The sequence below is a fragment of the Myotis myotis genome, unplaced genomic scaffold, assembly GCF_014108235.1.
Source record: "Myotis myotis isolate mMyoMyo1 unplaced genomic scaffold, mMyoMyo1.p scaffold_m19_p_2, whole genome shotgun sequence".
NCBI classification, from domain to species: Eukaryota; Metazoa; Chordata; class Mammalia; order Chiroptera; family Vespertilionidae; genus Myotis; species Myotis myotis.
Genome location: NW_023416324.1, coordinates 36,552,942 through 36,575,838, shown reverse-complemented (window position 1 = coordinate 36,575,838; position 22,897 = coordinate 36,552,942). Strand labels below are relative to the sequence as shown.

Below are 22,897 nucleotides of genomic sequence, written 5' to 3'. Positions count from 1 at the left end.
CCGCTCCATCAACCAGCCCAAAGCCTCCAAGGTTCCCCGTGTCAACTCAACAGAGCACAGCCATGCTCGCCCTGCTACCATGCTTCCAGAGCAGAAGGCACGCTCTCAGTCTGTCTCTGTCTGTCTGTCTCATGTTTTCAGCCCCTCCTTGAAGAGCTGCCTGCAACTTTCTCACCCCCTTCACTCCCCCACCCACGGCCATCTGTCCCCGCCCCACGTGCTCGCAATACGGTTCCTGGCGCCCAGAGAGCACTTTTGGCAGCAGTTGAAGCTGTTGTCGATCCCTCCTTTCTGAGCCTGTTCCCTCAATATCGTAATAGTTCCTACCTCCCCAGCTTATTCTGAGGACCGGCTAAGCCCTTCACTCGAGTGCGCAGCCACATTTCAGAACCCCTCTGTGCAGGCTTCCTGCTGGCTCTCGCGGACCCTGACTGCGGAGGTGCCCACGGTCTCCCGGGCGCACGGGTGCTGTTATCACCCGTGGGAGAGAGCCCGGCACTGCCTGCTCCTAGTGGACACTCGGTGGATGTGGGGCTCTGTGTCCCTCCTGCCATCTCTGGGTCCCTGAGAATAGGTAGTAAGAAGGGGGTCGGTTTTGCTCTCTGAAATCCCCTCCAGCTGTGATGGTCCCAGGCCCTGGCCCACCGTCCTTGGGCTTCTCGGCCCTCCTCCACAGTGAGCCCCTCTCACTTTGAGCTCCTGCGTGAGCCTGCGTGCAGCCAGGACGCCCCAGGGCTGAGCGTGGCAGTTTCCGGGTCTGGACTTTTTGAAGCTCGGCTGGCCCCCTTCTTGATGGGGGAACTGATGTGCCGCTTTCCTGACAGAATTGCCAGTGGCCTGAGAGGCAAGTCGGGGCAGAAGGGACCAGGGCTCTCAATGAGTAAAGCTCCAGGGGTCTTGGCCCCAGGTCCGCCATTCCAGGCATCTGCCACCCTCTCCCCGAGTCTGCACTGAGCTGAAGGGCCTCCACGCAGGAAGAGCCAGCGTCATGGTGAGAACAGGGCTTTCGAGTGGTCAGATGTAAACAAGTTTCAGCGCTGCCGCTAAGCAGCTGTGGGGCTTGGGCGAATCATTCCTCTCTCTGAACTTCAGTTTCCCCACTTGTAAACGAGGAATCCTTTTTTATTTAATTTTTTTTTTTTTTATTGATTTCAGAGAGGAAGGGAGAGGGAGAGAGAGAAACATAAATGATGAGAGAGAATCATTGATTGGCTGCTTCCTGCAGGCCCCCTATGGGGATCGAGCCTGCAACTCAGGCATGTGCCCTTGACTGGAATCGAACCTGGGACCCTTCAGTCCACAGGCCAATGCTCTAGCCCAGTGATGGTGAACCTTTTGAGCTTGGCGTGTCAGCATTTTGAAAAACCCTAACTTAACTCTGGTGCCGTGTCACATATAGAAATTTTTTCATATTTGCAACCACAGTAAAACAAAGATTTATATTTTTGATATTTATTTTATATATTTAAATGCCATTTAACAAAGAAAAATCAACCAAAAAAATGAGTTTGCGTGTCACCTCTGACACGCGTGTCATAGGTTCGCCATCACTGCTCTAGTCACTGAGCCAAACCTGCTAGGGCTAGGGATACTTTTATTCCACCTCTCAGCAGATATTTACTGAGCACTTAGTCTGCGCCATGGGCTGAAATACAGCAGTGATAAAATACAGATTTTTGCACTTTGGCTGCTCACATGTTGGTGGGGAGACAGAGAGTAAACAGCCAGAAGTCTCAACCAGGGTAGCACTGCCCCCAGGGCCTATTTGGAAATGTTGGGGGACACTAACACCCCTCACAGAGCTGTGAGGGTTAAGTGGGATAATGTGCACAAGTAGCGAGCATTGGCCTGGCACATAGTAGGTGCTCAATAAATACCTGTTGATATACCCTAGCCAGTTTGGCTCAGTGGAGAGCGTCGGCCTGCGGACTGAAGGGTCCCGGGTTCGGTTCCAGTCAAGGGCATGTACTTTGGTTGCGGGCACATCCCCAGTTGGGAGTGTGCAGGAGGCAGCTGATCGATGTTTCTCTCCCATCAATGTTTCTACTCTCTATCCCTCTCCTTCTCCCTTCCTTTTTGTAAAAAATCAAAATATATATAAAAAAAGTAATAATAAAATACCTGTTGATAAATGAGCTTGTAAAAGCAATTCTCTCTGAGCCATGGTTAACAAACAGTGAACTAGAGCTGGTCACTCTCACCTTGCAAAATTGTATAAAGGGGAGGAGGGTGCTCCCTCCTTCTGGCCTCTGCCCCCAGAACCACACTCAGGGGAAGCTCCCCCAGTCCTCAGGGCTCTAGTTAGTGGAGAGATGTGGCCCCTTGGGGCCCAACCAGAACCCCCAGGATGGCAGCCTCCCGGCCCCTGTCCTCTGCCTCACCCCTTTCCACCACACAGACCTTTGTGGAAGAGGGAGGCGTCAGGCAGCCCCTGCAGCCAGGAAGGAAGACCAGTGTGGGGAGTTTGCACGAGGGTGCGGGAAGAGAGGTGGTTGTCTGGGGGGTGGAACGAACATTTCAGAGGTGAGCGATTCCAGAGACAGCAGTGGATGGCTCAGTGGATGCTGTCACGGCCCTGCCCGCATCCTGTGACATTCCCATTCCCAGGCAGGCAGACAGCTGTGCCTGCCACTGGACCACCACCCCATTCCCAGGCAGGTGGGCAATGCCAGGGTGATGCCCGCAGCAGCCTCACCCAGGGACAGTGGCAGCTGGGGGACAACCACTCCACTTTGTCGCCCTCAGTGGAACAACTTGGGGGCGTAGTCTACACTGTCTCTGGAGGAGCCCATGGGGGCTGAGTCTTGTTTGCCCGCCATAAATGGCAAGCTGTGCATTAACACCCTGAACTGGCCTCTCACCCTGAACCTTTCCACCTGCCAATCAAGCCCACAGGTAAGCAGATCCCTCAGGCCTGGCTCTTCCCGATGCTCTTTGCTGAGCACCTTCCAGGTGGCCGCCCACGCTGGGCTCCCTGGGGGCCTCCTGGCAAAGGACAGGCCAGGGGCAGCATGTGGTCTGGCAGATGGACATCTGAGTTCCTCTGAGGAATAAAAATCATACTCGCTCCTGAGCACGGAGCCAGGCACTGGCGAAGACTTCCCACACACGATCTCATCGAAGGCTCCCAGCAGCCTGCAGGCCACTGCTCCCTCCTGCTGCCCAGTCGGAGGCCGGGCCGGGGCAGGTCAGGTGACTTCCCGGCTCCCACCGCCTGGCAGAGGGCGGGAGAGCCAGCACTCGGACCTTGTCTGTCTAACCGGAGCCCAGGCTCCTCACTGGGAGGCGGGAATGTGCCCCCTTTACCCCAAGGCCCCGTGCCTGGTGCAGGCTCTGAGCAGAGGAGCTGAGGAAATGCGTGTTGGGCTGGACGGAACCAAATAGGGCTCCTGGAGGAATTAGACACCGAGCCGTGGAGGCATTTCTGCAGCCGAGCTCCGACCACAGGGCCTGGCGCGTACGATGTTCAGGCCAGGCCTGTGGATCAATACAGGAGTGAACACTTACTATTCTTGCCCAGAACTTACACTGTGGCCCCGATGGCGTTAGGGGCTGCACAATGTGATTATCCCGTGTGTTCTTCCTGCCGCATTCTTCCATGAAGACTTTTCCCTCGTCAGCTGCCCGCTACCACCTCCTTCGCTCTCCCTCTGAGCTAATCTAAGCGTGTCTGAAGGGCGCTTGTCCCGTTGTCCCACTAATTAGAGATGCCCTCAGGTCCCCCGTGAACGGGAGATAGGAAAAACCTGTAGCGAGCACCCGCTATGTGCTTCCGCTTACGTTGTCACTTTCATTTCCACAGCAACCCTATTGGCAGGGCTGAATGGTCCCACTGGACAGATGGGTAAGACTGAGGCCTAGAGGAGTTAGATGATTTGTTCCAGGTCACCCAGCAAGTTAGAGGCTGTTCTGGGATGGATAGGAGTCTGTCTAGCCCCAGACTCATGCCCTTTCTCCACCCCCAAATTCCCTTCCAGCCCCAGCTGGCTTCCCTTCCCCATGCAGGTGGCCAGTGCAGATCTCAGAACGTGTAAACCGGGTGACACCAGATCCGTCACCTCAGGGTGGAGTGAAGGAAGCACCTGGGGATCAGGTTACTAATTCGAGGCGCCGATGAATTATTCACACCACCATTAACTTGAAGGCCCTTTCAGTCTCACCTCACTTTCCCCTGCTCCAGACCCTCTGCTCCTGGCCTGCCCGGCCTGCAGACTTGTGAGGGTCCCAGGTGGGGAGATGCTGGCAGAGCTGGGGTCCTGTCTGCTGCTGGCAGTGGCTCTGCTGGGCCCAGGCCCCAGGGCCCGAGCCATGAAAGGTAGGAGCTCCTGGCTACTGGCGGGAATGGGGAGGAGGGGAGAGGAGTGGGCAGGCAGCAGCGGGGCTCCCGGGAGGTTTCTGGGAGGGGGACCAGAAAGCAGGAGGACCCTTTGGGAAGGTGGCTGAGTTGGGGATGTATCAGCTTCTGAGATGGGGGAAGAGAGAATTGACTGAGTGCCTGCTATGTGCTGGATGCTTTACGTTTATGATTGCATTTAAACTTCACAACAGACTTCAAGGTGGGTATTGGTCCCCCATTTTACAGATGAAAAACCTGAAGGTGAGAGGTTAAGCAAGCTGTCCACGGCTGCATGGCTGCCAGGGCAAAGGGAATGGCTCGGAGAACGAGTGCATGTTTGTTGCTGGAAGGAGTCTTCATTCGCCCCTGAGAGCCTGTTCTCCCCCTGCCGACCAAGTGAAATCAAAGTTCCTTACGGCGGGCGTTCGGCTCCCTGCAGCCTGGCTCCGGTTTCCATGTAATTTCCAGCCTCAGTGCCTGCTTCCCCGGGGTCACACCCCCTTCCAGAGATGCTTCGCCCTCATGGCTCTCACCCTCGGCTCCTCCGCCTGGAGGGCCCCTTAGAACACCTGGCTCATCCATCAGACGAAGGTCCGACACCACCTCCTCCAGGACCCCTTCCAGGTCCCTACATCACCCTCAGATGCTCCCTCCTTCCAGCTCCGGCCCTCTGCCAGCACGCCGGTCCCAGGCCACTTTGCACTGCCATAGCCCTTCCAGTGCTGTGTGGGTGTCTGGGGGGTGAAGGTGATATCGTTTCACCATCGAGGGGTATGCATGCAGTTGGGGCTCAGCAAATCACCATTGGAGCCTCATTTTCCTGCAGGCTTTCGAGGGTGGGGTGGGGTGAGGGGACTCAGGAAGGAAGCATAACTTTCCAGTCACCCAGTTGGTGGCACAGATGGGCTGGGCACCAGGTGTCTCACTTCATGCCTGGGTAGTGGGAGGAGCTAGTGGTCCCCATTTTCCAGTACCCAGGCTTTGGTGGCCTTGGGTGGCCTTGTGGGTCAGGGTGCCTGGCTGAGTCCTGGAAGACAAAGCCTTCACTCGTGGTGGTGCCAGGCCTCCTGGCCCATAGAAGTCCTGCTTCGACTCTGTCATGGCTTTTCCTGTCCTGTGGGCTGGCTGGGGAAGGACAAAGACAGCTACTGGACAGACTCCCTCTGTCCCCCCACTGGGATAAAGGCAGGAAGCAGACACCGTTCCCGCCCTGGCCTGACCCCGCGGCCAGGCAGGGAGCTGGTGATGTGAGCTGGTGTACATCTTGCAGCCCTGCATGGCTTTATGCCATCACAGCTCGCATCTACCCAGCAAGGGAGGTGTTGTTCTCCCCATTTCACAGATGCACGACAGAGGCTCAGAAGTGACGGTGGGTCTGAGCCTTTGCTCATGCCATTCCCTCTCTCCAAGTCTTCCCGACAAACATACCTTCTCGTTTTCCCTAGTCAAATTCAAATACCACCTCCTCTGTGAATCTTGTCCCTCCTCTGATAGTGCTGGCCCCAGCAAGGCTGGCCTCCCTGCCCCTGGACCCCAGGGCCCTGTGTGGCCAGACACAATCACACTGCAGGATTTTGTCACATTTGCCTGGCTTTCCCCCCTCCCATCCCCCACCTCCCCACTGTGAGCTCCCAGAGAGGGGCCCATTCTGAATCAGCACGGTCCTGGGACAGGGCACATGCTCCGTGAGTGTGTCTTCTCTTACAGGAACTTTGCTTAAGGGTATTCCTTTTTATTAAAAAAAAAAAAAAAAAAAAGGTCTTGATTTGAGAGAGAGAGGAAGGGAGAGGGAAAGAGAAACATCTTACACTGATTGGCTGCCTCCTGCACACCCCCTACCAGGGATCGAGCCCGCAACTCGGGCATGTGCCCTGACTGGGAATCGAACTGGTGACCTCTTGGTGCATGGGACCGATGCTCAACCAACTGAGCCACACTGGCTGGGCTTAACGGTATTATTCACGAAGCTTTTGATTGCGAGTGACAAACCCAACCTGAATGAGTTGAAGCAAAAAGGGGAATGTATTGGCTCTGTAATGAGGGAGGCAGGAGTGTAACTTAGCTGGACTCAGGGATGCCTTCAGCCAGGACATCTTGGCTTCAAGGTCATTTCCACTTTTCACATGGTTCTTGCCATCTGCTGACAAGCTTTCTCATGGGCCCTGAGCATGGTCCCGCCCAGGGCTCTCACTCCCAGCCCTGGGGCCAGGGAGGACAGGGTTCTCCTCCAGCTGTTTTGCAGCAGGACTCTGGCCTGACCTAGACCGCAGGCACCTTGCAGCCAGTCACTGGGTGGTGGTGGGAGCCCCAGGATTGCCCAGCTGGCTCATGTGTCAACCCCTATGGCAGGAGTGTTACCACATGGAGGCAGGGGAGCCAGTGTCTAAAAGAGGAGGAGTGTTGCTGCAATAGACAGAGAAATGGACTTTGGGCAGACCAAAACAATAGGTGACAACTACAGCGAGTAACTTCCCTTTCTGGGCCTCAGTTTTTCCATCTGTAAAATGGAGTCAATAACACCTGCTTTGCCTATTTTATGGGGCTATTGCGAGGATGCTATAAGATCATTCACTCATTCTTTCAGCAACTATGTATTGAGCGCCTGCTTTATGCCAGGTACTATTCTAGGTGCTTGGGATACAGCAGAGAACAAAACACAAAAAATTCCTGCTCTCAGAGAGCTTACCTTTTTGTGGAGAGAGACTAGCCATGAACCAAACAAGTCAAATATGCAGTGTGCATTGGATGGAGGTGAGTGCTATGGAGAAAAATGTAGCAGAAAAGGCAGAGAAAGAGTATAGGGATGGGAGGGTTACATTGTTGGGGAAAGCCTCATTGAGAATGTGTTGGTTATTTTTTTACCTTTAATTACAAAAACTTTCAAACATACACAAAGTAGAGAAAATAACATAATGTACCTCCATGTCTCCAACAACCGTGTTCAACAATTACCAACATTCTGCCTGTCTTGTTTCTTCTATGCTACCCCACCTCCAGTTTTTTGGGGGGGAGGATGGGATCTGGACAAATTTAAGGCCAATCTCAGATATATTATTTCACCATAAGTATCTCAGAATATATCTTAACAGAGAAAGATATATATGCTTATCTTTCCCCCGGGATTGACTTTTTTTTTAAATATATTTTTATTGATTTCAGAGAGGAAGGGAAAGAGATAGAAACATCAATGATGAGAGAGAACCATTTTCTGGCTGCCTCTTGCACGCCCCCTACTGGGAATCAAGCCTGCAACCTGGGCATGTGCCCTTGGCCGGAATCGAACCTGGGACCCTTCAGTCTGCAGGCTGACGCTCTATCTACTGAGCCAAACCGGCTAGGGCTGACTTTTTTTTTTTTTTTTAGATTCCACATGTAAGTGATATGCAGTATTTGTCTTTCTCTGTCTTATTTAATTTAGTAGACTGTCTTCAAGGTCCATCCATGTCGCAAATGAAAGAATGGCCTTCTTTTTATTTTTTTAAAATATTGATTTCAGAGAGGAAGAGAGGAGAGAAAGATAGAAACATTAATGATGAGAGAGAATCATTGATTGGCTGCCTCCTGCATGCCCCACACTGGGCATGTGCCCTGACCCGGTATCAAACCGTGACCTCCTGGTTCACAGGTCAACGCTCAACCATTGAGCCACACGGGCCAGGCTAAAATGGCCTTCTTTCAATTCTATTCTGTGTATATATATTTATATATTACATCTTCTTTATCCATTCATCTATTGATGGGCACTTACGGTGTTTCCATATCTTGGTTATTATAAATGCTGCCGTGAATATAGGAGTGCAGATAACTCTTCAATATCCTGTTTTTATTTCCTTTGGACATATACCCAGAAGTGGGATTGCTGGATCATACGGTCGTTCAAATGTTAACTTTTTGAGGAACCTCCATATGTTCCCGTGATGGCTGCGCCATTTTACATTCCCAGCCACAGTGCACAGGGTTCCCTTCTCGCCACACCCTCGCCGTCCCTTGTTAGCTCTTGTCGTTTTGATTATGTCCATTTTTTATGGGTGTGAGGTGATAGCTTGTTGTGGTTTTGATTTGCACCTCCCTGAAGGTTTGTGGTGTGGAGCACCTTTCCATGTTGGCCCTTTGTATGTCTTCTTTGGAAAATGTCTGTTCAGTTTCTCTGCCTATTTTTAAAATCCGACGATGTGTTTCGTTTCGTTTGTTTTTGCTATTGGGTTTATGCATTCTTTATATATTTTGGATATTCAACCCTTATCACATGTATGATTTGCAAATATTTTCACTGATTCCATAGGTTGCCTTTTCATCTTATTGCCTATAAAAGTGACTTTTTTGGGCATTTTTTTAATGATAAAAATTTTCAAATATATAGCAAAGTTGAAAGAATTTTACAGGGAATACCTATTTACCCAACCTCATTTACCTTTTTTACTCAGGGATTAGAACAGACATCGAAGATGATTATTTCATTAAGGTTTACAAAATTATATTTTTCTAACATGGTTATTCTTTCTGCAGTCAACTATAAATAACAGTGTCCCTTCATCGACTATTTGGTTATCCTAAAATACAGTCCACAACAGGAAGGGCAAAATAGATGCTTTATTCTTTCTCTAAATACTAATTTTCCAAAAAATGAATTTATGCCCCAGCAACCACTAAAGGAAATCAGTGAGTTTCTTTTTTGTTTCTTTAGAGTTGCATTATTAATTCATGAATGTTTATGTATTTGATGTGTTTCAATCCACTGCAATCTTTCTTCTCTTGTGATGCTCAAATTGTACCCTGTTCGGCCAGTGGAGCCCTGCAGGTGGGCGCCTTTGACACGTTCCCAGCAGCCTCTGGAAGCTTCTTTGCTTTCTGGTGTGACAAGATGTCCCAAGTGCATTTTGTATATTTCCTGTCCTGGACCCACTGGTTCTCGAAGGAGCCCTGGTTCATTCTAGTTGGACATAATAACCCTAATCTACGGCAGAGGGTGCAAAATATTACTGTAACATTGTTTCTTTTAGGCCTTTTTAGTGAACAGAACTCGAAAATGATTTTTTTAGAAATAAAAAAATCTAAAAAGAAATTTAAAAATCTTAAATTCATACTTATGTTTTCAATTCAAATTAAGGATCACAGGGTTTTCCTTAATCTTTGTATTTGTATCACTCTTCTGTTACACTGAAACCTTCGTTGCTATTGACATCAGCCTACTTGCTCTATTTCAATATATAAATACAGTGACAGTGTTTACTATTATCATTAATAGTCAGTCTGCTGAGTATACTTCATGATTTCTTTGTGGTTTTGTTCTTGGATCTATTCCACCAGGAATGCACAGTCAAAATAGTCTTTCAAAGTCATGTGGAAATCATTTTTCTCCACGTGAATATGCCTTCAACTAGATATATAGTTAAGTTTTTCAGTTTGGGATATTTAAGGGTTACTTAAATACTTTTTGTAATTTAAAAATTATATGAACATTATTCATAATTATATAGTCAAAATGATAGAACAGCTTGCATGTAAAGGGTTCCAGCAGTCATGCCTGTTTCCTCCTTCCCCTGACAGAGAATAATTCATTTCCTTCCATTGTTTTCTTTTTAAAACTATAAGCAAATATGTACATAACTAGAGGCCCGGCGCATGAAAATTCCCACCCTGATAACCCAGCTTTGCAGCTGGGCCTACCACCCGAGACCCCGGTGCTGACTCTGAGCCATTCTCCCTCTTGCCCCAGGTGTCAAATGTGGGGGAGTGCTCTCAGCACCTTCTGGAAACTTCTCCAGCCCCAACTTCCCCGGACTCTACCCCTACAACACGGAGTGCAGCTGGCTGATCGTGGTGGCCGAGGGCTCCTCGGTCCTTCTCACCTTCCACGCCTTTGACCTGGAATACCACGACGCCTGCGACTTCGACTTCCTGGAGATCTACAATGGGGCTGCTGGGGACCAGGGCAACCTGCTGGGGAGGTTCTGCGGCCAGGTGCCCCCGCCACCCTTCACCTCCTCCTGGCATATCATGTCTGTCATCTTCCACTCCGACAAGCATGTGGCCAGCCGTGGCTTCTCCGCAGGCTACCAGAAAGGCAAGGGGGCCTCGCAGTGCAGAGGGAGGCCTGGCGTGGAGGTGGGGGGAGACTTGCAGGGGCGCAGCATCTTGGGGGGTAGGCTGCTCCGGAACCCGGATGACCCTGCTCTCGTAGCTCAGGGGCAAAGGCAGCCTCCACTTGCAGTCTCGGGATTGCGGGCTCCCATCTTCATGGCGGCCATCGCCGGGCCTCCCTCCGTTGTCCTGGGAGCCTGGAGGCCTCACTGTGCTCGGGAACGAGGCCTCGCGTGCTCTTTGGTTCTTGTCCTTCTTATCCCTGCCCTGGCATCCGGGCACAGGAGGGCGCCATGCTGTCACTGCTGTGGGCCCTCTGTGGCACCCCCTTACTTCACGTGCACATGCCCCACCCACCCCCGTGGTCCTCCAGGAGGGGCACAGGGTCTTGTGGACCTGGTGGCTCTCCCAACCCAGAGCCTTTCCCAACTTGCCTCTCCGGTCTGGGGTCCCCCCCTCCTTCCACCAGGCGGGCAGCTGCCCCGCAGTCCCTGAAGGGGCAGAGGCCTGGCTCTCCCTCCTTGACTCATCGCCCTGCCCCAGGCTCCTCTGCACAAACTCACCCTCTGCCTCTGCCCAAGGCCAAAGCCACGCCTTCTCCATGGGATGGGAGCGCTAGGCCACCCGAGGCTCCTGGCACACAGTCCACCGACAGCAGTGGGGTTGGGGTGCTCAGGTGTGCCCCAGCTCTCTCTGGCTTTAGAGGCAGAGAATTGTAGCTGCTAAAACACAAGAATCACAGACTGATTTAATAGCAGTTTTGGAACCTTAGACCCTTAGATTTTTAGAATGTTTAGCTATCCAAGTCATAATACCACGGGCAGTGTGTTCCAACCTTTTTTAAAACAGCAGTATCCTTTTATCAAGTGGAATCTTATGTTAATCCCTGATATATGAGAGATAAAGGTGGCATTTTAGGGTGTGCATTTATTTTGTAAGCTCATATTTTTAACATTTGCTTATTTTAAGCCAATCATTGAAGGCGTAAGTCAGTATTTGTGGCCTCCAATGAGTTAAATTTTTACATGTAAGACGTAACTGTGGACTCTGCCTTTCACAGCATTAAAACATGATTTGAATACAGCATAAGAAAGAAATTCGCACCAGCTGCCTGTCGATGGCTGCTCCAGACGGCCACTGGGGCGCCCCGGAGCACAAGTTCAAAGAATCTACTAGGGTGTTAGCCTTGGAAGGGATCTCACAGATTGTCAAACCTGTCCTCTCATTTCACAAACAATACATCTGAGACCAGAGAGAGACGGTGCCTTCTCAAGGTCACACAGCTCCGAAGTGACGTCCTTAGCTGCCCAGCACAGTACTCGGGCCACACAGCCCTGGGGCGAGATTCTGGAGTCCCAGGAAATACATCCAAGGGTGCCCCTCCCAGCTGGGCCCCCCCAGCTAGTCCCAGCATTCATCATCAACCACCTCCTGGTTGTATTGGTCACAGTACATCTTCTCAGGCTGGGCATGACTCTGAGGCCAGTAGATCAGGCTGGGCAGGTCTTATGATTTCCAATATTCCCATGAGGCTCAGAGAGGCTGAATGACTTGCCCAGGGTCACACAGCTAATCTGAGGCAGAGTTGGGAGGACACCTTCTTCAGACTTCAAGCCTATCTCTGCCTCATCAGATCCTCTCTCTAAGCCTCAGTTTCCTCACCTGCTAGGGAGGTTTAATAACATTTCTGAACTCAGGCATCTCAGCCTCTGTACCCTACTGGCCTGGCAGGAGGGGACAGTGAACATCATAAGGTCACGTGCACAGGCTCTGCAGTTAGTCAACCCGTTTTCCACGTTACCAGACTGGTGACCTGCTGCCAGGACCCTGCCCATGTCCCTTGGGCCTTGCCAGAACGACTCCTGCCAACCTCCTCTTCTCTTTGCTTGAGGGCTTTTGGTGAAGCTCTGCTGGTCACCTCTACCCCGGCAGCCCTCGGCCTGGACTCCCGGGAGTCGGTGTGTGAACACCCCACTCCCCTACTCTTAGGGACACCACTCTGAGGTGTGTGCTTTGCACGGCTCCCCAGAGTTCCCCACAGGGCTCCGCAGCTGGCTTGGAGAGGCCCATCAGTGGCCGCCTCCCCTCCCCTTCCCTTTAGTGTCCCTCACTCCCCACACAGGGACCCCGTGTCTCCCACGTAAACTCACTGCTCAAATCCTGTCTCAGAGCCCAGGTGAACCCAAACTTCCTGGGGCTCCGTCTTCTCGACTGTAAGGTGGGAAACTAACCCGAACCCCCGCACATCCCCCACAGGGTGATGGTACCGTTTATAAAGGTGGTGCGGGCGCTAAGCCCCGGCCTGTGCCTGCCACTTGGCAAGTGCTCGGTGGATGGCGACCAGGTGCCCAGGCCTGTGGGAGTGGCATGTTGGGGGTGTGGGTTCCCTTGGGAGGGGATCCACGGGGAAGGAGAAAGGTTGGTTCAACCGGGCTCGCTTACAGATGTGTGTGGTGGCGTCCTGACGGGCCTGTCGGGGGTCCTCACCAGCCCCGAGTACCCCAACAACTACCCCAACAACGCGGAGTGCCGCTGGGTGATCCGGGCCACCGGCCCCGCCACCGTCAAGCTGGTGTTCGTGGACTTCCAGGTGGAGGGCAGTGCGGACTGCACCTATGACTACGTGGCTGTGCTGGGGGCGCCGGGCCCCGCCCGCGGGCACCACTACTGTGGCCGCGCCAGGCCCCCCACCCTGGTGTCCCGGGGCCACGAGCTGCAGGTGGTCTTCAAGTCCGACTTTAACATCGGAGGCCGGGGCTTCAAGGCCTACTACTTCTCAGGTAGGAGGGCCTGTGCGTGCTGGGCTCCTGCCTCCCCAGCATGCGTGTGGGGGGAGCGGGCACACTTCCCTGCCTCTGGGCTTCGAGCTTTCGGCCCTCTCGCTGCCTGGAATGCTCTCGCACATCCTTTCCTGCCTGGCTGATGCCAAGGCATCAACATGCCACCTCCTCTGTGAAGCCTTCCTGATTCACCCAGAATCAATCCCCTCCTTCAGTTCCTTACAGAAGTGTTAGCAAGGCTCTAACACACCACTTCTGTGTGTGGTTTGCCTGTCGGTCTCCCTTGCCTGACTGGGAGTTCCTATGGGCTTATCTTTGCACCTGCCATGTGGTAGGTATTCAATTAATTGTTAGTAAAGTGAATGAATGAACCCTTGGGTGTGCACCATCCAGAGGAGGAGATGGAAAAGGAAACAGACCGTGACAGTAAGAATCATGGATGGCAGCCGGGAAGAGGAGAGGATTAGGCAGTGCTCTGAAGGAGTTAGCCAGAGGTGGAAGGAAGGGAAGGGTGTTCCAAGCACAGGGATCTGCATGTGCAAAGGCTTGGAGGACAGAGAGGGTTCACTGTGCTTGCAGTCCTAGCTGGAAGGTAGGGTGGGTGAGGGGCAGTGAGAAAAGGGGCAAGGTCCGGTCATGAACACCATTGTCATGCCCCAGTTTGGACTCCACTCTGAGGACAGGTATTAGGGCCTGTTCTTGAATTCCTAACAGAGCCAACACGCATGAAGGGGAGCGCCGACAGGAATGAGCGTCCTGGCTTTCAGCTAGCTTCAGGCTAATGCAGGCTTTGGGATCCATTGCCTGGTTTTCTGGCCATGGTGCCCACAATCTACCAGGGTGGTACTGTGACCACTATAGTGACTGTGGCTCAAACTGTAGCTGTAGAAAGTGACAGTCCCCATCCTTCTCACCATTGCTCCTTCCCCCCCCTCCTCCCCAGGGGAATGCCAGGAGGTGTACACGGCCGTGCGGGGCAACTTCTCCAGCCCACAGTACCCCAGCTCCTACCCCAACAACGTCCGGTGCCACTGGACCATCCGCCTGCCTCCTGGCTACCGGGTCAAGGTGTTCTTCCTGGACCTGGAATTGGAAGGGCCCAACAGCCTAACCAAGACCTGTGACTTCGACCACCTGGCAGCCTTCGATGGGGCCAGCGAGGAGGCACCCCTGCTGGGGAGCTGGTGTGGCCGCCACCTGCCGCCGCCGGTCACCTCGAGCCGCAACCAGCTCCTGCTTCTGCTCCATGCAGACCGCAGCACCTCCCGCAGGGGCTTCTCTGTGGCCTACATTGGAGGTCAGCGGGGGCGCAGGGGGCGGGTGTGCTGGAGGGGACGGCGAGGCTGGGGTCCCAGGTCTTTGCAGCCTCCTTCCTCCATCCCACAAACTGGCTTCCCTATCCTCTTCCCGGGCCCCCCCACCACCAGTGCCTCCTCTGGGGCCTTTGAGCCTGCACCAGTGTGGCCCGTGCTGATTCCAGCTTCCAACTCTGCAATCCCTCATCCCTTCTCATCTGGCTCTTCCCTCCATGGGCCTCTGATGTCTCTTGATTTTGATCCTCTATCCAGAGGTAATATAAAATATGGTAATATTATTTATGGTAAACAATTGGTGTAACCACATAGAAGCCGACAAGCCTGGCTCGAGTCAGAAACCCTGACTGACGGTGGCTTGAACAAATGGCTTTTGTTTTCATCACATAACAAGAAGTCTGGAGTCAGGCAGCTCCTGTGTTGGTTCAAGGACTCAACCTGTCCCAGCTTCTCTGGATTTTCTTGGCCTCATTACTGCAAAATGGCTGCCACAGCTCCAGGCATCACACCCATGTTCAAGGCTGGACGAGGTAGGAGAGGTGCCAGCCACAAATGTCCTTTTATCAGGAAAGCAACATCATTTTCAGAAGCTGTCAAAAGATTTCTTCTTGGTCTCATTGGTTTGACTTGGTCAGGTGGCCAGGCCTAACGGCAGAGGAGGCCGGGAAAGTTGCTACTCAGCTTTTCCAGCTTCCAAAGTGCCAGTTAGATTTGCCAGCTGACCGTGTTCACCACTCCTCCCCTCCTCTCAGCAGGATTCCCTGGGCCACGGGTCCAGAAATGCCTGTGTCCTGGACCCGCTTTGCCCTCTGCCTGACCCGGCGGAAGCTCTTTGCTGTGCAGGTGTGGAAACAAAGGTGCGGAGAGAGGGCAGGCCTTCACTGCGGCCGCAGGGGCAGAGAGTAGCACAGCCAAGACTAGAACTCGCTCCCCTGCCTCCCTGTGTGGCTGAGCCGGCCCCAGGGAGGGGGCCTACAGCTGGGCTCGGACAGACCGGGGCCAACAACCAAATGCTGCCACTTACTGACCATCCATCTGCATCTGGGCTCATCTGTAAAAGGGGCTGACGAACGCCCCAGACAGGCAGCCATTAAGATGCAATGCGGTGACACAGGTCAGAGAGCCCGGCTCTGAGGATGTCCTTGCTGAAGGTGGATTCCTTTCTGTCACGTGCCCCAGGCCTGCTCGTCATTAGAAAGATCTTTCCTCTCCCCTTACCTCAGAGGCAAGAGGAGTTGGTGGAAGGAAACAGCAGAGCTGCAGCCCCTAGTGGCAGAGAGGTGGGCTGGGCAGACCCACCTTGTCTGGGCCTCCCTCAGCTCCATCCCTGAACTGGGAGAAGGGAACTGTCCCGGGTTAGAGGGATCCCCTTCTCAGATTGTACTCTGGAGAGCCAGGTGCCACGGGCTCTGCCACAGCTAGCTGGCAAGTCGCCTTCTCTCTGGGGGTGCCGGGGGTGGGGGTCTCAATTTTTCCACCTGTAAAATGAGGACATTGGCTGAAGGACCTTTAAAGTCCCTTTCGGCTCCCATAGTCTTGGTTCCGGCCTGGGTCCTCTCCCAGGTCTGTGAGATCTCGGACAAGCCCCTTCTGCTTCGGTGCCTTAGAGACTGAGGGTGGGGCAGCTGTAATCCTGGCTCCTGTTCAGAGGCAGGAGCCCCCACTCCCACCCCACCCCACCCCACCTCCCTCCCGGGTCTGGTGGGAGCCCAGGGTCAGACCGGGGCACTCGTGCTGGGCAAGGCGCCAGATGTGGCCCAGGCTGCCGGCGGCCTCCGGGCTAGAGGACAGCCCAGCATCAATCAGAGGTGACACACAGTTCAGCGCCACCGAGATCATCGTGGGAGACGGCGGGCCCATAAATTCCGGCTGCCCAGACACCAGAGGCTGAAATATGTCTGAGGCATTTCCCGGGGAGGCGTTGAGAGTTCCAGGCCGCTCCTGCCAGCACCATCCCTCTCCTCCCACCAGTCACCCCCTTGCTTTCTCCTACACTCGCCCCAGCAGGCACTGCCCCATGCAAACACACACACACACACATACAAATACACATACACACACAGACACAGACACACACACACACACACACAGACACACACACACACAGACACACACACAGAGACACACAGACACACACACAGACACACACACTCACACACTCACACACACTCTCACACACACACATACACACACACACACACACACACGTGTGTGCTTTTACAGACCCAGCACTTGAACCACACCATCCTGGCCAGGAGGGAGCAGGGGTCCCCAGGGAGGATGAAGACATCAGGGCCTCTGAATCCTGAAGGCTGGATGGTTAAGATCCCAATAAACCACAGCAAACAGCTTCACCTCCCAGAGTTTCGCTCCCCGAGCTGTAGAGGGGGTTTAGTCACATTCCCCTCCTGGGTCATCGTGGGGGTTCGGGGGGAGAGTGCTTTCTTCACCACTGTTTCCAGCCCCCACACTCTGTGCTGTCTTTATTCTTTGCCTGGTTTGCCCTCAGACCACTCAGACACTTAGTGTATTTTACATATTTATTGTCCCCTTGCAGGGCCACAGTGTAAGCTCCAAGGGGGCAGGGATGTCTGGCTGGGTTTTCCCCTCCATTTCTGCATCTGTTGTGCTTAGAATAGTGCCTGCACATAGTAGGTCCTCCATAAATATTTGTTAACCGATGAATGAATTGCCTGACACATGGTGAAGTAATCAGCAAACAGTAGCTTTTATCATGATTAAGAATATGCATTCATTCATTCAATCAATCATTCATTCATTCAGCACCCACTGTGCTTGCCAAGCTCTGTGTGAGGCTCAGAGGACGCTCAGATGCAGGCATGGTGTCTGATGGGCAGCGCATTGTCTGATGGAGTTACATGGAGTGATGCATATAGAACTTCCCCATAGGACTGCATAGGACTTCCCCCTGTGGGCTCAGTGTTCCCATTTGCCACCCGTGGGTAGGAGTTTGGGGGGTGGGAGTTAGAGTGCCTGCCCCTAAGGCCTCCAGCTCCTTCCTCCTGTCCCCAGTTGTGCCCATGAACGTGAGCTGCTCCCGCATGGACTTCCAGATCCTGATCTCCACGCAGGCGCTGGCCCCTCTGGGGCAGACCCAGGTCTACCTGGGCAGCCGGCGCTGTGCTGCCCAGGACGTCGGAGGCACCTTCCGGATCCAGGCCCGCTTCGACACCTGCGGCACTGAATCGCAGGTAGGGGCTGGAGAGGGGAGGGCAGGCGTGACCGAGGTGCTCTGACCGCTGCTGAAAGGCAGCTGCCATTCCTGAGAACGCAGCTTCTCTTCCTGGCTCCGGTGGCTGCACAAGTCTGGGTACAAAATTCAGCCCCTCTTGGCTTTACCTCAGCAAACTTGCTCAGTGTAGACACAACAAAGAGCTCAGGTAAGGGAGACAGAGAAGGGGGGCTCACCCGCCCCAACCAAAAGCCCCTATCGGAGGCTCCTCCCACGGGCCCTATGGCTGAGCATCCCTGGAGGCCTTCCTGCTGTCCAGGGCCACCCAGGCCTCGCCCCTCCACAGGCAGAGCTGGGGGAGCCCTGCCGCCTCCTGCCGCCCCTCCCCCAGCCCTATGAGCCCATCCTCCCTGGGCTCCACAAAACAAAAGGGCCCTTCAAGTCACAGGATCCACCTCCCTCCAAAGGCAGTGAGGCCTGCAAATGAATTTTTTCTACGATCCTTGTATTTTGGAAACCTTAAACCCAGGCTTGGGCCTCAGAGTCCCTGAGCAGTGCCCCAAGCACCCTGGGTGTTTGCATTCTCAGGGACAGGTCAGGCGGGGGGAGGGGGAGAAGGAACAGTGGCCTCTCTCAAGGTGACCCCACCCAGCCTTGGCATCTGGGGATTTGCCAGACTGGCCTGGCAGAAATCACATGCTTTCCAGCAAACGGTACTCCCCACCCCCAACATTAGCCGAATGTATGCTACCTGCCCTCCAGCCCCTCAAGCCCACTCCTGCTTCCCCTGCCTCCCAGCAGCCACAGCCTTTTGATCTGAGAGAAGGAAAGTGGGGGGGGGGGGGGGGGTAGTGTTGGCTGCTAAGATAATCTGCCCATACCCCTACTCCATGACCTAAATCCCCCAGGGTTATCTTTGGGGCAGAACACGTTCCACAGAACCATGAAATGACGGAGACAAGGAATTATAGAAACAAGGAATTGTGTAATCTAGGAGGAGGAACTCACAAGCAGAGTCTCTGAGTCATGGAACCAGCACCAGAACGTGGGACTTCAGAATCATAGAACCTTGGAATCATAGAGTCCTGGAGTTGGTATCATGGAAACAGAAGCAGGGAACCTCAGTCTCGCGGATTCTCAGTGTAAGGCTTTTAGAGCTTAGACAAGAGCAGCAGTGTCCGCACTGAGCGGCTTTCAGGGTGCATGGCTCACAGGGCTAGGAGCCGTGGCAGCCTTTCTGTGCGTCGCAGAAAACATCGCAGCCTTGATTTCACAGCTGTAACATCTCGCACGGCCTTTCCTTCCTCGGCCTCTCACTCATCAAAACCTTTCCTGCTCCCCATTGTATGATTTTCCTACCTTCCTTATGGAGATGCACTGCGGCCCTTTGCGGGTCCCCTTTCCCTTCCCCTCTCAGGTCCTTTTTCTGGCTCCGTGTCCTGATTCTGTTACAAAAATCCAGGACAACATCCTCTTCAGAGTGTGTGGCCCCTGACAGGCCGAGGGCACAAATGCCAAGGCTCCTTGGGGACATGGACTCAGGGCCTTTGGCAACCAGAGTCGGGAGAGACCATCAAGGTCACCTGGTCTACAAAACTCCCTTCTCTCAAGTGTCCAGTGATGGAACTTCTCATGCTGCTCGCGCTGTTTGAGGCAGCTTTGGTTCTTAGAAGCCTCATCTCAAAGGTGCCACCCCTGGGCAGGGGCAGTTGGGCAACCTGAAGAGTGTATGGCGGCTGCAGAGTTAGGGTGGGTGGGAGTGTAGCCCTGCATCACTGCAGCCCCGCCCCCCCCAGCCCTGCTCCACTGCAGACCACATTAGTCTGCCCATCTAAATCCTGCCCCCTGCCCCGCTGCGTGGCTCAGTGGCTGAGCATCGACCTATGAACCAGGAAGTTGAGGTTGGATTCTCGGTGGTGGTGGCGGGGGGTGGGGTAGGGGGTGGTGTGTGGCGGGGTGTGTGTGTGTGTGTGTGTGTGGAGGGGGGCGTGCAATCCTCTCTCATCATAGATGTTTCTCCTACTCTCTCTCCTTTTCCTTTCCTCTCTGAAATCAATAAAAATATTTTTAAAAATAAATAAATACTCCCCCCCAGTCCCCGCCTGAGCACCTCACCATCTCAGGGCAGCTTGATTCCTGCCTTCCTCATCCGTGGGGGTTGGGAGGGCAACACTGTGCCAAACTCTTCCCAACCTTAAGGTGGTGCCACCGTGGTGACCAGGGGCTCCACAGCAGGGACACACAATCGCTGCAGATGTAAGTGGGAGAAAAGATTCCAGAAGGAAGGTCGCATAACAGCAGAGACAGAGTTTCCATCTGGGAGACAGGAGCCTTGGTTTCCGGACCTAGTTCCGGGCGCTACTGCCTTTGCCAGGCCTCAGTACTCACGTCTGTAAATTGCCGAGGGAGGGAGATGAAACTGTGCAGTTCCATGTTCTGATTAAGGATTGGGCAGATCTGGGTCAGAATATGTTCCCTGTCACTTGTGTGCTGTGCGACCACAGACAAGGGGTTTAACCTCTGGGCCCGTTTCCTCACCTGTAAAGTGGGGATGTTAATGGTACTAATAAAAGAGGGCTGTGAGAATTAAATGCCCTTTAAGATACACAGCCTAGAACTTGGCGGATGTCCCCGTGATTACTGTCACTATCTGTCATAGACCTGCCTCTTTGAAGCCAAAGCAAATATTGGCCCATCCAATCTGATACTGTCCTTCCAGACACCCCCATAGTGAACTTCTACGGGGGGGAAGGGAGTCAGCGACCAAGCTGGGACAGAGCCTGGGCTCCTGGTTCTGCCCCTTGGTACCGAGTCCCCACATGTCTAGGGGGACAGGGTTAGCTCTGGGCCCCTTCAGGTGTGAGTGACCCCTGTGACCCACACAGAGAAGGAACAACACCTCAGTGATCGTCAGCACACTGTACATCGACTTCTCGGCCAGTGGGCAGGACATCCACCAGTACGAGGTCCTCTGTGAGCCCCGGCGCAAGGAGGCTTCCGTGCACCTGCTGTCCGGCTCCGACTGGCTTGGGCCCTACGCTGCCACGGCCGAGCACCTGCAGGAAGCACCACCCAGCGACGAGGCGGAGGAGCTGGAGAGCCCTGTGGCCCTGGTGGCCCAGGACACCAGTGACATTGTCTTCCTGGGCCTTTGCATCCTGGCCGGAGTCCTCATGGTCATGGCCATCGTGGTCCTGATGCTGCTGTGAGCAGGCCAGGTAGGGGCCTGGCACCTGCCCGCCCCCAGGGGGGCAGCTTGGGAACCCTACAACAGGGGCGGGACCGGGCCTCACGACTTGTTGGTGACCATGGGCAAGTCACAGTCCCTCTCTGAGACTGAGCCTCCTAAGGACCACCACTCTGCCATCTTACCTCACAGGCTGGCAGGAGGCTCAGAGAAGAGCCTGAATGGCTAAGAGCTTTGTGAACTATAGCTTGGCACGCATGTGTATGCAACTGCTGTGGTCAATTTCAAAAATATAAAAGAACTGGGTGTGTTACTGTCGCTAGAGACAGAGTGGATAACGCTGACTGGTCCTGTAACTTGTAAGAGCATCTCACCAACTCGGGGTACAAATAAGGGCATCTCTTATTTTTCCAACTAATCACACACCCCAACTCTTCATTAGCAGGAAGTTCAGCATCCGTCCAGGGGCCTTCACTCTCCCGAACTGACCCAAGAACCCTGAGGACTTTGTCTAACGGAGCCCAGTCCTGCCTCCAAACTCCACAACGCAGAGAGGGAGCAGAAACCCCACCTAGCACTGTCGTTTCGGGCCCTGCCACATGGTGTTCCTGCTGAAGACTGACTGTGTGTATCCTGGTGGATGCCTGCCCACCGAGGTGGCGATGCCCCGCTGGGTCAGACCCCGGTATGAACCTGGGGCAGACCCACACTGTGCTTCGCAGTGAGGCTGGAGGGCAGGGACTGGTGTGGTGTTGACACTTTTCCTAAAATAGCTTGTGATCCTTGACTGAAACGCTGATTGAAGTCCCGTGTGTCTCTGTCCTCCTCACCCCTGATGTTGAGCTTAGATCACAAACCACCCTTCCCCTGCAAATGAGTCTTCGTGGAGCCCTCTGGACCTTCTCCTGCCATTGGACTTCACTCAGAGCTACTCCACTCTACTCAGAGCTACTCCAGTCTACTCAGAGCTACTCCAGTCCACTCACATTTTTCTAAATTTCACCACAGGAGCAGGGGCTGGGTCCCTGTGAAAAGACCTGAGGAATTGACACATACCTCCTCAGAGCTCTTCATACCAAGAAGAGGAGTAGTCTTGTTAATGAAAAATAAATAAAAATGCATTTATAATACAATACTTTCCCTTGTTCACCTTTATATTTGCATAATAAATCATTCAATTAGGTCCTTCCACAATAACAGAAATCTCCACGTTGACCAAGCTGACCACTGATCCCAGTTTAAAAAACTGTAGTCCAATTACAATGCCTTCAACAACCCAGCAAACACCCACTGGTTTCCAGCTTTGTGTCTGTTTTGTGACAGGCTCTGGGCACAAAATAGTCAACACATCAAGGAAGTCACTGCTCCAGGGTGCTTATGGCGGGGTAGCAAAATCAGGGATGGGGAGGGCAGGTGCCTGGGTAAGTTGCAGAGTAAAGAACTAGAGAGAAGAGAGCCATCAACGGAAGAAATGAAGGGAAAGAGTTTGCCTAGACATTAGGAGAACTGAGTTCAAGTTCAAGTTTTTCTTATTCATTGTGTGAGCCTGGGCAAGTCACTCTGATTCTATGAGCCTTGATATCTCCACTCGCAAAGTACAGAGAAGATAGCCTGCCTGCTGTGAGGATGCAGCAACAGGATGTGCTAAGGAGGTCTGTCCGGGTAATGACTGTGACAGCAGGAGAGAGCCTTGATTGCTACCGGGGTATTGAAACAGAGGCCCCTCCCTCGGTCCCTCCCACCCACTTCTCACTCTCAGCCCCCTCCAGCCGCTGAGCCAAGCTGCCGTCACCAGCCTGCATTTGTGAACACTTCACAAACCACCTGGGCCTGTTTCCCTGTCTGGGAAGGACTGGGCACACGCCAGATGCTCTCTGTGGGTGACCCCCAGGTTCTGCCCTCCAGAACCCACGGGGTACAGCTGGTGGGACCTGAGACAGGTGGGCCCGACTGGCCTTGTCCCTATCAGCTCATCATGGTGGGGGAGACAATAGCCCAGCCTGTGCA

The 22,897-nt window shown here is 53.5% G+C and overlaps 1 protein-coding gene across 1 annotated transcript; it reads left to right on the top strand.

Moving 5' to 3' along the window:
* The first annotated feature begins 4,170 nt into the window (after nucleotides 1-4,170).
* Nucleotides 4,171-21,975, top strand: CDCP2 (CUB domain containing protein 2). The gene is made up of 7 exons (XM_036351723.1): nucleotides 4,171-4,315; nucleotides 10,053-10,400; nucleotides 12,862-13,197; nucleotides 14,141-14,494; nucleotides 17,544-17,722; nucleotides 20,589-20,921; nucleotides 21,333-21,975. Exons 1-6 carry the CDS (start codon nucleotides 4,237-4,239, stop codon nucleotides 20,910-20,912), a joined length of 1,620 nt encoding a protein of 539 aa, XP_036207616.1. The 5' UTR covers nucleotides 4,171-4,236; the 3' UTR covers nucleotides 20,913-20,921; nucleotides 21,333-21,975.
* Nucleotides 21,976-22,897: the final 922 nt, after the last annotated feature.

What these genes read in the sequence shown, in the direction of transcription:
- CDCP2 (XM_036351723.1), top strand. Translation starts at nt 4,237, where the DNA reads ATGCTGGCAGAGCTGGGGTCCTGTCTGCTGCTGGCAGTGGCTCTGCTG. An exon ending in CAGGGCCCGAGCCATGAAAG is followed by an intron (nt 4,316 to 10,052) that starts GTAGGAGCTCCT and finishes CTCTTGCCCCAG; the next exon opens with GTGTCAAATGTGGGGGAGTG. An exon ending in CAAGGCCTACTACTTCTCAG is followed by an intron (nt 13,198 to 14,140) that starts GTAGGAGGGCCT and finishes CCTCCTCCCCAG; the next exon opens with GGGAATGCCAGGAGGTGTAC.